Raw genomic sequence first — 15,033 nt, 5'->3', positions numbered from 1 at the left:
CTCAATTGCAGGTAAGATGTTTTACAATATATATTTGCTTAGTTAATTACTATAATTAAAATTGAGGAGACTTATGCTTACTATAAAATCCCATAATATTAATAGTATTAATTAATAAATTACATTTTAGTTGCTTAAAATGTAATGCACTAGTACTATTAAAATGATAGACTTTTATAATTATACTTTTATGAATATACTATTCATTAATACTCTATTAAAATTATAGATTCTTATTTAATCATTAATGTGAATTGTAAGAAAAAAAAATATTTATGCGACTGATGACTATTGCAATGAAACTGGAAAGTAATTAACAAATTGTAAAGTAAATAGTTCTTCATTTTATTTTGTTAAACTTTATTTTTGTTCTAAGTCATTTACTTATGTTTTATTTTTTAATCTTTAAGTATTATTCTGTTTAATTACTTTAATTTTATACACCTCATAATTCATGTTGTTCTTTATAAATATTTATTTTTTTATAATTATAATTAAAATTTTATGGAAAATTGCTCTTTAATATTTTGTAGTACAAGACTTACTTAAAAGAGTTTTAAACACCTTTATGTTGAAATAATAAAAATAATATATGCTTAGTTCATGTACATATTTATTACACCCCTGCAATGGCGATTTGATATTTAGTATGCGAATAAAATAAGCCTACTTGCGAAATGATAACTTAAAAATAATTGTTAAAAACAAAGTATTGTTATTTTAAATTTATTTATGTAAATGGATTTTAAATCTGTCTCACTATTTTGAAATATTGCAAGCCAAATTTTTTGTATAATAAATTCCACTCAGAAACTAATCTATTCATAATTATATCAAAAAAATATGTCTAGTGGATCAATGCTTTTATTTAATACTGTACTTAAATTTTACAAAAATAGATATTGTTAGCTTTAAAATCATTTTTTAAAATTCTAGTTTTGAGATGCGGAGGCTTTGAATGCATAACTTTTAAACTTGTTATTAAAAATACTCAGCCAAATCTGTAAATATATGAAAATGGATAATGAACTTCTGTACTCTAGTAATAAGAATATATTACAATATTATTATTTATTTATATACTAAATGATAAAACAACCTTGAGGTGTAAGTTATAATATATACCAGGGATAGTGAACCAATGGCATGCGTGCCACAAGTGGCATGTTTGAAAATTTTGGTGGTACACACAAAAACAAAATGGTTTTTGTATAAGATGTCTTATTTGATAAAAATGAATTGAAAATTATCATTAATTTACACTTAAGTCTTGTTGCCTATTTAAGAAATATTTTTTTGTGACTTTGTGGCACATACCTCAAAAAATATTCGCCGTCCCTGATATATGCGATATTATACAAATATATATTTTTCAGTAATAAAACTATAATTATGGACAATTTGGATGACTCGGAGACCAATGCTAAAATATCAGATTCAGCATATTCAAACAGCTGTAGTAACAGCCAATCCAGAAGAAGGTAAGTGTTGAGGACGAGAATAATAAATACTAATAGCTTTATGCTGTGTCGCGCATATAGCAGGGTACACCATTAAGACACTTCCGGTCCCTACTTTCGATCAAATTCTTGAGGCATTGCATGTTAAGTGGTGTAAATTAAAGGTAATATTTCATTCCCCGGAGTGGGTATCGAACCCACAACGTTGGCGCTTACAGTCACATACTTGTGCCCCTGCGCCTCAACAGCCTCAAATAACTACTAAATCAATACTTATATTATGTATTTATTCATTATTTATTTCATTTATTAATAAATGTTACACAATGGAAGAGAAATATACAATAGTATACATAACACTGGGAACACTACATGCATGTAGTAGTATGTGACATGAAATACAGGTATGGATAAACATAGTGAAATGAAAAAAAAAGCCTATGTCTAAACTGTTGAGGTATCTTGATTAATTTCTTTAGGTATGAGTTTAAAATATTTTACCCTATATGCTGTTCCCGTAAAAGAAGCGCTGACGCTTCGACTCTGTATACATATTGTAATTTGAGAATTTGTAAATAAGATATAAGTATTATAGTGAAGTTTCATTTAAAACCGTTGTGTAGTTTTTGCATGAAATTAGAATAAACATCCATCCTTACAAACTTTCACATTTATAATATTAGCAGGATAGGAAAATATCAACCATAAAGTAATTAAATAACATTTTATTAAATTATATATGTTTATTACTCAGTCACAGTTCCAAGTCTACTCATTCTGGAAGTAATTCAAGTGGAAGCAGTGGTTATGGCGGTAAGCCTTCCACTTCTGGATATAGGTAAGTAAACAGAGATTAACTTATTCTATTATAATATTTTTTATTAAAAGAAGCATATGTGTGACAATTTAATAATTTATTTATTTATTCATATATATAACAGAGAATTGTCTATTCTGCGTCTTAGCATAGATGTAGAGATTTACCTTCTTTATATTTATAACTAGTTTTAAGACTGCACACAGTAAGATAGGCAGAGGGAACCTAGTGTTAAGACACTTCGTTCCTCACTTTCTGCCGAATTCTAGAGCATTGCATGTTGAGTGGCAGAACTCAACACCGCGTTTTGCCTCGACATCAGAGCGAAGAAATGGATATATAAACGTAAATAAATATTCCATATTCCTCGATTGGGAATCGAACCCACAAACGTCGCGTTACAATCACACCCTGGTGCCGCCGCGCCACGATGGCCTCATGATACATTAAGATATTATAAAAAGGAATTATGTGTAAATTTTCTATGGAATACTAAGTACATTTTTGTTTTATTTTAAATCAGCATATTTTACAGATTAAATTTTGCACTTGAATTTCTGTTTATATAAATGCACTAGCGGCCCGCTCGCGGTTTCACTCGCGTGAACTATGTTATTATTAATTTCTGTCTCCATGACTACGTCCTAGTGACGTCTGTGCAAAATTTGAGGCTCCTAGCATTTGTAGTAACGAAGTTTCATACAAACTTTCGAGTCGAATATTGCAAATTCTCGTCTTAGCGAGTACCTACGTCCTATAAGTAACTCCTATGCAAAATTTGAGATTCCTAGCACATGTAGTTTCTGAGATTTCGTGATGAGTGAGTGACCTTTCGATTTTATATATATAGATTGGTTAGAGTACTATCTTACTAACTATTCTATATGAAGCTAGGTACTGTAATATGTATGCATATCGTCGTCAGTTTAGATCGTAACAAATAAATTACTTCCTCTTCCTCTGGAATACATTTAATTTAAATTTTATTTTAGCAACAACTTAGGCCAACCGCCAGAAAAAAGAACTAAAGACAAGGAAGCTAAGAAAAAGAAGAAAGTGAAGATCGAGACAAACCCTACAGAAACAAAGAAAGAAAATGAATGGCCTCCTGCGCCCGTCTTTGAATCACCGAAAGAAGATATTAAAGATGGTGGGTGATACAAACTAATATTTTCGGTTGTTATGTTAAGTAGGTATTTTACGAAACGAAAACTCATTTATAAGTGAAATATTGTGATATGTTTTTATGTTTTTCAATTCTCAAACAAATAGAAATTATTAAATTTTAAGCAACTTTTTGGGTGGAATTTTAATAAATATTGAGTGCTTTAGGCGCACCGTTGAAAATAATAACAAAAAACATTGTTTTCAGGAAAATTTCTTTTTATATGAACATACTCAGACGAAAGATATAAACATATTATTATTATTACAGAAGTTGCAGATCCATTGCTTTCGATTATCCCAATTCTAAATTTCGGGGCTTATTAGAGACACTTTCGAATCTCATTTTATGTAAGGTAAAGTACAAAAGTTACGTAAAAATGCCATATGGAGATTTGATTTGGTATGTAAAAAGGAATTTCTGTCGTTTCGATGGTGGTGGGGTGGTTTTTTTCAGATTTCTAGATATATAGCAAGTGAATAGTAGGTTCATGTTTATCTTCCGTATATTATTGTTCTGCAGTTGCTCGTACACCCCCAACGTCGACCGTACAAGTGGAGAAAGGCCCTGAAAGTATGGAAATAATAAGTCCAGAGAAAACTTGTGGAAAAGACGAAGTAATTTATATTTTTATTAATTTATTTTTCTATAATTAAGGCTCCAATCTTAAAAATAACTTTTAATTAGTCTAACTACACTACACAACTACTACATATAGTTTACTTAATTTTACTTGCATTATACACTAAATTTATAATATACATAGAGTTTTATATACTTTTACTTGACTTAACACTCGTATATATAGACTTTAGGAGCATGTTTAATAATTATAAATAGCATTTATTAAGAGATAAAACGTAACGTTTAGTACTTTCAAAGATATATTATAAACCGACTTTTTTCTTTTAGTCAAGTTCCTGTAATATACCAATTCCGGTATCAGCGCATGTAACTAGCAGACGGAATTCAGTACATTCTTCAGTAAGTTCAATAATTTGTTTATTCGATAATGCTTACTTAATATTTAAACAGATATGCCAATAATCTACCTTATTTTTTAAAATAATATACATAAAGGTATGTGAATTATTGTGAAAGTATCTAATAAATATTGTATTAAAATCCTGATTTTTTAAGTAGCCATATTCTCATGGTGAATAAATTCAATATTCGATTATACGGTTTACCGATTATTTTATGTACATTTTTTAAAATTTTAGTTTCATATTTTCGATAATTAGATATATTCTAGGTGTAACATATTATGCTTGTTATTGCTTCTAATTGCGGCGACACTTGTTTTTACTTTTTTAAAATTATTTGTAAGAAATATAAAAATATCAAATCAAATTATCATGAATATTTTTTCAGGATGGTTTCTCATGTGTCATATCTATGCAAGATGGAGTGGTCATGTATACAGCGTCTTCCATCACTACCGCCCTCGGATTTCCTAAGGACATGTGGGTTGGCAGATCGTTCATAGATTTTGTTCATCCAAGGGTAGGTATTTTATTTAATTTTTAAACTTTTCTTTAATTAATCTAATAATTAACATATGATACTGTATGTTATATAATCGTAAGTTCATATATACCATATATAGGTTTTGTTCCTTTGTCCCTCGATGATAATTTGTAGATTTGATTAAACTTACTATTGTCTATTAATATAAATTCTGGCCCTTCAGTTTCATGACTTATTTAAGGCGGAATATTCTTTGTAAGATTTATACTATGTGCAAGTCCCGCTGCGTTCAAACTTTTATACATTTTCTAAAAAAACTTTTTTCTAAAGTTAGATATATTTTTCGTTATTACTCATGTGTTAATATATTCACAGGATCGCAGCACATTCGCGTCGCAAATCACCAGAGGTCTGGCAGTTCCGAAAAATGTTAATGGTACGCAAGCGAAAGGTAATTTTTTCAATTCAATCCATCGTGCCAACTCACTGTATTTTTTGCTTTTGGCCATTGCATGCACTATGTTATGTTGGCATTCTAGTTAGTGTTTGTCAGATAAATGTGTTTTATATGAAACTAGCAACCGCCCGCAACACTGTTAGTGTGGACTTTATTACCCGTGCAATGGTGAACATTACCATCCGCTGCGAAGAGAACTTAGAGTCCAGACACTCCGTCCTCAGCTTACCTTCTAAATGCGAGTCAATGCGTGTTGAGTTCCCTCCGATCTCAAGAAAATATAATCCTCAAAATCCCCTCTCATTCCTCTTCCTATTTCACCAACTCCTTTACAGTCATGGCCCCTAGATTATGGAATTCCCTTCCTATCAATAGCTGCTTAAAGCTCACTACTCTTTTCTGTAATAATTTTGACTTCCTTTTTTTTGTACTTACTGTTATGTTCTGTTTTTTTCTTTTATTTTAATTTTTTTTCTCTATCATCTATCTATATATATAAAAGGACTTGTCCTCACTGACTGAGGTAAGACGCACGCACAGCCGTAACCGCTTATGGTAGAAACGTCAAATTTGGACAGATGTTTACTTTTGTTATCTGGACATCCACTAAGAAGGGATTTTGAAAAATTTTAACCCTAAAGGGGTGAAATAGGGGTTTAAAGTTTGTATAGAAAAAAAATTAAATCGGCACCGATCTTTATAAAATTTGAAATTTAGATTTTTAAAAGTATTTAATTGAACACGTGTTTCATCGTTTTCTAGAATTCTCCCCCTAAGGCTGCAAATAAGGGGTTGAAAGTTTGTATGGAAAAATCTTTAAATCACCACTGATTGGGTCAGGCGAAGCTGCGCGCATCCGCTAGTCATATATATTTTTTATTTTAACTATATATGTATGTGCTTAATAATAATTCTATGTTTTATATGTTAATTAATTATTCTAAGCACTATATATATATATGTATGTATGTATTAATGTATGTATGTGTATATTTATGTATATATAAGTATTTTATATACTATTAAGTACACCGCCTACCGATTTACATACTCCTACACCTTAAAGTTGCCTGGAAGATATCGCTTATAGCGATAAGGCCGCCCGCTGTGCATTTTCCTTATATTTCGTATCTTTTCTCACTTCTCTTTCTCTACCATAAATTATTATTATTATTATCAATTGCCAATAAGCGCGACGACTCCATCTATTTACAGACACTATGCAACTGTCGATAAATTTTATGTTATTAGTACGAGTTCATTTCTTCTGATATTTATTTTATTCGATACATTGAAAGTTTTAAGTTATCCTGTGTGTCAGTTTCGAAGGTATGTGTGACTAACATGTGTTTTTTTATGTCCAGCAGCGCCTGTTTTAGGCAACCACGTATGCTCGATGGTTTGTCGTATAAGACGATACAGGGGGCTCTCTTCAGGGTTTGGAGTGAAAGATAGAATGGTGACGTTCATGCCTTTCATGCTGAAATTTTACTTTAAGAACATCAATGATGAAGAGGGACATGTGATCTATCTAGTGATACAGGCAACGCCGTTTTTTTCCGCTTTCAAATGTAAGTATCGATATTTTAGTATACGATAAGATTGTTTATGATTGTAAATTAATAGGGTTCTTTTTAATGTATTTTTTTTATTAAACGTGTCCAATATATGCTAAAATAATTTAAAAAATACAAGTGAAACTGTGCGGAGAGACTGAGCTTGACAGTCTATAGTCAATTTTTTTTACGCCAAGTCCAGACTAGTAAAAGTCCAATAGATTATATTTAAAATAAGTCCAGTGGTAATTAAGTTTTTATTGTATTTTGTTACCGAAGAAGCCTACAAAGCGAAAAACATGGATTTAGTGACACGCACGTGTCTATTCACGTTTATCTGCAGCTGCCGATACGATCCACCACCCACACCTACACAACACCCACTTGTGTTGACTTGCCCTTTCCTTAATTCATAGTCTATATTAAACTCTTTATATAAATGTTGTACACGTTTACGTGCATGAGGTATATAATATTTATTTTTTATTAGCTTCACGCTCTATCCCGCACACAGCAGAATAGGCAGAGGGAACCTAGGAACCTAGTGTTAAGATACTCTGTTCCCCATTAAGACACTCCAGTTCCCCACTTTCCGCCGAAGTTTTGCGTGTTGAGCGGCGGAACTTAACGTCGCGCTTTGCCGCGCTTTACCAAGGCGAGAAAATGAAAATTTGTTAATAAGTGAAATAACGGAAAGCTACTTTAAAATTTACTTACCAAAAAAGATTTTAAAGGAAACCATATATAAAACACTACATACTCTGTCTGGTCCTATACCAGAATAAAAGATTGATAGTCATATTATCTTAAAATATATTTTATTTATCTTAGAAAATAGAATATAGTTTTTCTATTTAATTTCATACAATATTATCCGACTTTCAGCGCCAAACGAAGCAATTTCAAAAGCTGTACCGTTCATTATAAGGCATTCTTCAAGTGGTAGCTTGGAATATATAGATCCTGAATCAGTTCCATACCTTGGCTACTTGCCCCAAGATATTGTTGAGAAGGATGCCTTGCAATTGTATCATCCAGCGGATTTGGTCTACTTACGCCAAGTATACGAGACGATTGTCAAGGAAGGAGTTGTCTCGAGGTCGAAACCTTATAGGTATGTATTATTTACATACATAATATTAGATTATATTTAAATTGTTTTCATTGCTCCGATCTGGTGGGCAAAGTTTCAAAAATGTACATATTATTTGATAATAACGTCGGCTTAGTATATGAACCTGCAAAATATTTTCATTTGCCGTTTTTTCTTTTTCGTTAGTACACATTTTTATACCATTCGAAAGTGCAAACGTAAAAGTTAAAGTTGACCTTTATTGTATTTCATATAGTAGAGAATACAAATCAATTTTTAAAACTGTGCAAACATTTTGATAATGCATATATTTATTGCATGATAAGCTGTTGCGGGACATTAAGTAAGGCGTGCTGTACTATATTTTTTAAATTTATATAAATAAATAAAAAATTAGGTCGTCGTGGCACAGCAGCACAAGGGTGTGACTGTAACGCGACAGTTGTGGGTTCAATCCACACTCGAGAAAGTGAATTATTTATTAACGTTTATATTTCCATTTCTTCGATCTGCCTACTCTGCTGTATGCGGGATACAGCGTTAAGGTGATTTATTTTATATACACTACCTAGTAGTACTGTACTAGTATTGTAGTTTTCTTCTGTCAGCACACAATGTCTCGAAAATTAGACGGCGCGCGACTAATAAACCTAGTATTGATTACAGTATTTAAACTCTCTGCTTAAAATTCAAATACTTATAAAAGATTTTAATAAACCTATTTATATACAGAATGATGGCTCAAAATGGACATTATTTAAAATTAGAAACTGAGTGGTCATCATTTATTAATCCTTGGTCAAAAAAGCTGGAATTTGTCATAGGAAAACATTTTATAACTGAGGTAAGTCACGTTACTAATGGTACGAAATTATGACATAATATAGTAATTTTATAGGGGGCGCAGTGTGACTGTAAACATGACTGGTCGAGGGTTCGGTTTCCACTTGAGGAAATGAAATATTTATTTAATTTTATATGTCTATTTTTTCGCTCTAGTGTCGAGGCAAAGGGCGTTGAGTTATGCCACTCAACACGCAATGCCTCCAGAATTCGGCGGAAAGTGGGGAACGCAGTGTTTTAACACTAGGTTCTCTCTGCCTAACTGGCTGTGTAACGGGATATAGCTTGAAGCTGATTTGCTTTTGACTATAATGGCATTTATCTTGACTACATACAATAATTGTTTTTTAATGAACAAAAATTTAATGACTTCTTACGTTTTTCTACACAAATTGAAGGAAGTTCATGGAGAAAATAAAGTTACAATATATTTTATATTTTTAGGGACCAATAAACCCTGACGTCTTCCAATCACCGGATTCTGAGAACAATTTAAAACTGTCAGAAGAAGAGAAAAATATGGCACAAACTTTGAGACAAAATATAACCAGGATTATGAATGAGGTAAGTTTTATGACGTTTTTCTTTACAACAGTATTACAAGATATTCATGCCATATTCATGAAAGGAATAAAATATATTTTTTAACATAACGCTGTATTTCACACATAGAGGACACTTACTTAGTGTATTTTTCGAGGCTTGCGTGTCGAGAAGCGAAACTCAACGCCGGGATTTTGCCTTGGCACCAGAGCGAAGAATGAAAATATTAAAAAATAATATTTCATTCTTTTCCTTGTCTGGGGAACGTACCCACAATCATCGCCATACGGTCGGGGTTTATGCCCCTGTACCATGAGAGTCTCTGACTCGGCCTGTGTGTAAGACAATATTATACCTCGAATATAGGAATATGGACCAAGATTTATCTATATTACCCATTACCTTTAGAACAGCAGGCATTCTATACAACCCCTAGGAATTTTATTAATTACCTTGGTGCGATATGTGAATATTTGACAATGGACAATATCATCCATAATATTTTATACTTTAAGGTAATGTACGCCTCAGATATTGTATATAAGGCCAAAATTATACAGATTGCCTGTAACATTTTAAATACCATCTCAAAAACACTAACACTTTTTTTTCACAGCGAGAGAATACAAAACAAGATAGATAAACCTTAAATGACCCATACTGTAAAATGTGGTTTTAGAATTATGCTACTTTTATATTTAACATACGACATGTATCCAAAATGTAAGGAGATAACAAAATATCACACCTATCTATATATATAGATTACTATGTTGATATGTAACATAATACTGTTTAGTGTACATAAACTAATGACTTCATCTTAATTCATTAGAAATGATAATCGTTCGAGTATTTAGTTACAAGAAATTTTTGTCTCTCGGTGCACATATTTCATAGAATGTTTAGATTAAAAACATCCTTACTTATTGATGACTCCACAAAAGCTTGCATTCGTTTGAATCGTTTAGTCGTAAATTTGACACAGGGCTTCTTATACGCATCTTATAAAACATATTAATTAAAATGTTGTTTGTAAAATTTAAGCTGTCCTGTTATGTCTGTATTAGAGTTATATTTTTAATTAAAATTTATGAAACTATATGTAGGTTTGATTTCCGCTCGGGGGAATAATTTATTTTAGTTTCCTTGCAAAATGTGCAAATTAAAATTGAAAATTGGGCGGTTCTTGGGGAACGGATTGTTCTAACACAAGATTCCCTTTACTTACCCCGCGGATACAGCGTGACACTAAGAAAATGTTTTACGAGTATTTTAAGGACTTTCTGTATAGAAAAATAAATAAATAAATATATAATTTATGTTTCAGGCTTTGACTAAACCAGCGGAGGCTGCCAAACAGCAGATGAGCCAGCGGTGTCAGGATCTGGCGTCCTTCATGGAGACATTAATGGAGGACACGCCTAAAGGAGATGAAGAACTTAGATTGGAAATTCATGATCCTGATCACAGTTGTTACGTGAGTGATCCTGCTTTGCCTGTAAATCCTGCCTTTTTCGATTTTTTTGTGTAATTACTTATTTGACATGTCCTGTTAAGATATGTTTTCAAGTAAGCTAAGTTGGTTAAATAAATGGCCGTAAGAAAGTTTTCTTGAAATAGTAAATAATTTCAAAATATTACAAAAATCTAACAATAGAAGTTACAATTAAACGCAATGTTCGTACTATCGTTGCGTTCGGTGGGTTCTCTTTATTGTGAAGATAATCTTAAGAAGCAAAGGTAGTTTGTTGTGGATATTGATCGATGTCAACAAAAATAAATAAAATAAGAGATATACAATTTCTTATTTTCGTTTTTCGCGAAAATATGTAATTGAGAATTATTGTTCTTATATTATACTAGCGACCCCCTTGCGGCTTCGCCCGCTTTTACTACTGGATTATTCATATAATGTATGTTTGCAAAGCCCTTAAGATAATGTGAAAATTAATTAAACCCTAATGCAACCCGCATTTTCGTAGTTTCAATAAGGATTTTCCAATTGTTTTACACAGCAAGGATTTTTAGTAGGTACCGTAATTTTAAATCTGTGCTACTAATCTTTTCAAGTACTTATTAAAATATATTTAAATGACCATTTTTAGACAGTTAAATGACTATTTTTAAACGAAAGAAATTATAAACAAAAGCCTACCTACTAATAACTACTACAAAAAATATGAAACCAAATATATCGCGCTGAAATAATACATTCAACTCCAATTATCCAATACGTGCAAACGCATCTAAATCTTCGTTGCTATGCCTCTATAGCGGGTGGGTTTTTTTTCGAGCTTGTGGTTAATGCTGAAGAGGGTATTCTGTCCCTGATGAAAAGCAAGCACTACGTGGCTGCCTGTGAGGAAAATTAAATAGAATGCATTGGCCGGGAATCGAACCCGGGCCCGCGTGGCAGGCGAGCATTCTACCACTGAACCACCGATGACTGCTCATGACGCGCTTGTATAAGCAAAACGTCGCAGGGCGCGTTTCGCAGCAAGGATGTTTTGATATTGTAACAACTTCTAAAGTACTTATTAAAATGAAAAAACAGTAAAAGACAGTTTTGATCTACATTAAATGGCCAACGTAACTAATATACTTATTTATATGCTGAGAGTAAGGGATAAGTAAAACTTGAGTCGGCACAGCTGATGAGTCAACGTCGGGATATGTCAACAATTAAATACGTTTTTCTCTAATACTACTCGCAATTTCGAAATAGTGTAAAAAGCAAATTTTATCTTCGTTTCACGTAGAAAATTAATAAAGTATTTTAAAGGATAAGGATTAATAACATTATGGAAAAATATCCCTCACAATAAAAAATATATTGAATTTATTATTTTTAGACAGAAATATGATCACTACACGTTATTCTTAAAAGATAAAAATATGCTCTCGCGGACTTTTTTGTAGATCTTATTAAGAGGAACAATACTCCAGTACATTTTTTTCATGTAGTACTTACCATTAAAGCAGCGCATGCGCGAAAGTGTCTCAACGGGTAGGACTTTAGACACATTTATCGTATTTATGTTAATTTATATAAGAATGTACAAATAATAAACTATATATAAACCTTCCCTGCAAAATACTCGACCTAGTGGTGAAAACCGCATAAAAATCCGTTGGGTGGTTTAGAAGAAGAAGAAGAGTTAGAAAGTTCAGACAGACACGAAAAGCGACTTTGTTTTATAAGATATAGGAAGGTGTTTATTTATATTTAATTTAATAAAATAATTTGTTATATTAAAACTTATAAAATAACTTGTTTACAATACAATATTTTTGTATGACTAAGTTTACATGAACCTAAACATAATGGATTGTAACAAAATGTTTTCGCTTTGATGTAAATTTCTATTATTTAAATATGCATTTACGATTCCGTTGTAGCGCAGTGGGGCAGCGTCGAACTAATGCGACAGTTGTGAAACGGAGTGTCTTAACACTAGGTTTCCCCACTTAAAAATTTAGATCTCATTACTGAAATAAGATATTGTGGCATCTTTTAATTTCAATTAAAATTTTAATGTTACTTTATAATGTTTGTTATCACTAGAAATAACTGTCTCATGGTATTTGCTTATGTGCGCAGGAACGCGACTCCGTGATGCTCGGCGGTATATCACCTCATCACGACTACAATGACAGCAAATCCAGTACCGAAACGCCGATAAGCTACAATCAGCTTAATTACAATGAAAACTTACAAAGGTAATGTGAATAATACTCATAAAATAGATGTGACATTTTTATCTCTTTTTATATTTTAGGAGACAACTTTGGATATTAGACAGTGGAAACTTATTGTTAATCCTGTTTCTGATCAATTTTCGTGACATTGCGTGTTGAGTGTTGCGCTTTATCTCGTTACTGGGATAAAGAAATGAAAATAATTCATTTCTCGAGTGGGAATCGAACTCACATCCATCGCAAACTAAGATAGATATTTTTTTTATATTTGTGCTCATCTCGAACATAGCAGGGTAGGCAGAGGGAATCTGGGATCCTAACATCCGTCCCACAATCTGTGGATCGAACCTTGTGCCGCGGGGCACCACGACTGTAGACTGATTTTTAAAAATTATATTAACTCATTAAATCATTACTCTCGTCAGATATTTTGATAGTCACGAACCTTTTGAAGAATACACCGTGCCGTTGCCTGATACGAAAATGGACATGAAGAAGCCTGGAGGTGCTAGTAGGTAGGTACAGCTACATATATTTAATACTAGCGGCCCGCTCGTGGTTACACCCGCGTGAACTATGTTATTATTAATTTCTGTCTCCATGACTACGTCCTAGTGACGTCTATGCAAAATTTGAGACTCCTAGCATTTAACGAAGTAAGTTAAATGTATTGTAATGTAATAGTTTAAGTAACGAAGTTTCATACAAACTTTCGACGCCAAAAACAACCCCTTAGAAGTCGAATATTGCAAATTTCCGTCTTAGCGAGCACCTACGTCCTATAAGTAACTCATAGGAGTTCGTGATGAGTGAGTGACCTTTCGATTTTATATATATATAGATTTATTAAAATAAGATAAAATTAATATTTATAGTTTTTCATTAATTTAAGAGAATTGTATATAAAAAGTCAACTGTAGATCTGGAGTGATTGTAAGTGTATGAATTTAGGAGGCAATTTTATTACATTTTTAAAAAAATCTTAGCTCAATTCTAATTTCGCTATAGCAAAGTGGATATTTCATGGAATATATTAATTGATGATATTATAATTTCAGCAATTTCTTATCATCAATGGGATGTAGTTCAGGGGATTATGTCGAAGGTACCAGTATGTCGGACTCCAGCGCTGTCGTCCTAGCAAGTTGTAGTCAAACCAGCATGGACGACTACCATCAAGTTCGGCTAACCGAGTCCTTACTAAGCAAGTTAGTGTTTTTATAATTATTATTCTTCATGACATCCTTTTAATATATAATTCTTCTGTATGTGTGTTTGTCACCCTATTATTCCTAAATGACAGGACCGAATTGATGAGACTATGTATTTGAATGAGTTTTGGACCTGGTATGGTCGTATCCTGATATGCCTGGGTGTCAATGTACTTGCGTATTTAAAAATACATATAAAAACAATTGAGAACTTTCACATGAATTTTATAAGCCTAAGTAATCGATTTGTACATTGTTAGATTTTTTTACATACGTTAAAACACCCAACTAGTAATAATGACTTTTGAATTTGTATTTTAAAAATATTGCTTTGTTTTAGACATAACGCCGAAATGGAAAAGGAACTAGTAAAAATGCATCGGGAAAATAGATCAAGTAACAAAGGCGATAGAGATAAATCGTCAAACGAAACGAGACAGAAGAAAAAAGAGCATCTTGCAAGATGCAATGCGTTTTATCAACCCCCAACTGCGGCATTGTCAACTTTAGAATCTCAGGTATGGTAAATGCTAAGAGACAAGAAATTTTGTTATTTTTTGGATGAATTTGTAGTGTGTAAATGTGAATTTTATTTGACAAAGAATGAATTTGAGGTTCAAAAAGGTTAATTTCATGAGTTACATATGTGTGTATTTATTAAATATCATTTTTAATTAATAACAACCATATTACATATCATCAAAATAACAAAAAAC

The 15,033-nt window shown here is 32.1% G+C and overlaps 1 protein-coding gene across 1 annotated transcript in view; it reads left to right on the top strand.

Annotated features, from left to right (window-relative positions):
* Nucleotides 1-1,376: 1,376 nt before the first annotated feature.
* Nucleotides 1,377-15,033, top strand: part of LOC146526971 (period circadian protein-like) — a 48,768-nt gene continuing 35,111 nt past the window's right edge. Inside the window, exons 1-16 of the mRNA XM_085206155.1 lie at nt 1,377-1,481; nt 2,215-2,298; nt 3,270-3,427; nt 3,965-4,059; nt 4,355-4,426; nt 4,817-4,948; nt 5,288-5,363; nt 6,737-6,940; nt 7,811-8,039; nt 8,751-8,862; nt 9,306-9,425; nt 10,735-10,884; nt 13,009-13,127; nt 13,532-13,621; nt 14,165-14,314; nt 14,658-14,835. Of these exons, the coding sequence (XP_085062281.1) occupies nt 1,393-1,481; nt 2,215-2,298; nt 3,270-3,427; nt 3,965-4,059; nt 4,355-4,426; nt 4,817-4,948; nt 5,288-5,363; nt 6,737-6,940; nt 7,811-8,039; nt 8,751-8,862; nt 9,306-9,425; nt 10,735-10,884; nt 13,009-13,127; nt 13,532-13,621; nt 14,165-14,314; nt 14,658-14,835 (2,058 nt within the window). The 5' untranslated portion in view covers nt 1,377-1,392. The remainder of the gene's footprint in view (nt 1,482-2,214; nt 2,299-3,269; nt 3,428-3,964; nt 4,060-4,354; nt 4,427-4,816; nt 4,949-5,287; nt 5,364-6,736; nt 6,941-7,810; nt 8,040-8,750; nt 8,863-9,305; nt 9,426-10,734; nt 10,885-13,008; nt 13,128-13,531; nt 13,622-14,164; nt 14,315-14,657; nt 14,836-15,033) is intronic.

The sequence above is a fragment of the Heliconius melpomene genome, chromosome 21 (genome assembly GCF_056956725.1).
Source record: "Heliconius melpomene rosina isolate 202511_hmr_F chromosome 21, ASM5695672v1, whole genome shotgun sequence".
Taxonomy (NCBI): Eukaryota; Metazoa; Arthropoda; class Insecta; order Lepidoptera; family Nymphalidae; genus Heliconius; species Heliconius melpomene.
The sequence above is the reverse complement of the archived record's forward strand: the minus strand, read 5'-3'. Positions and strand labels throughout refer to the sequence as shown.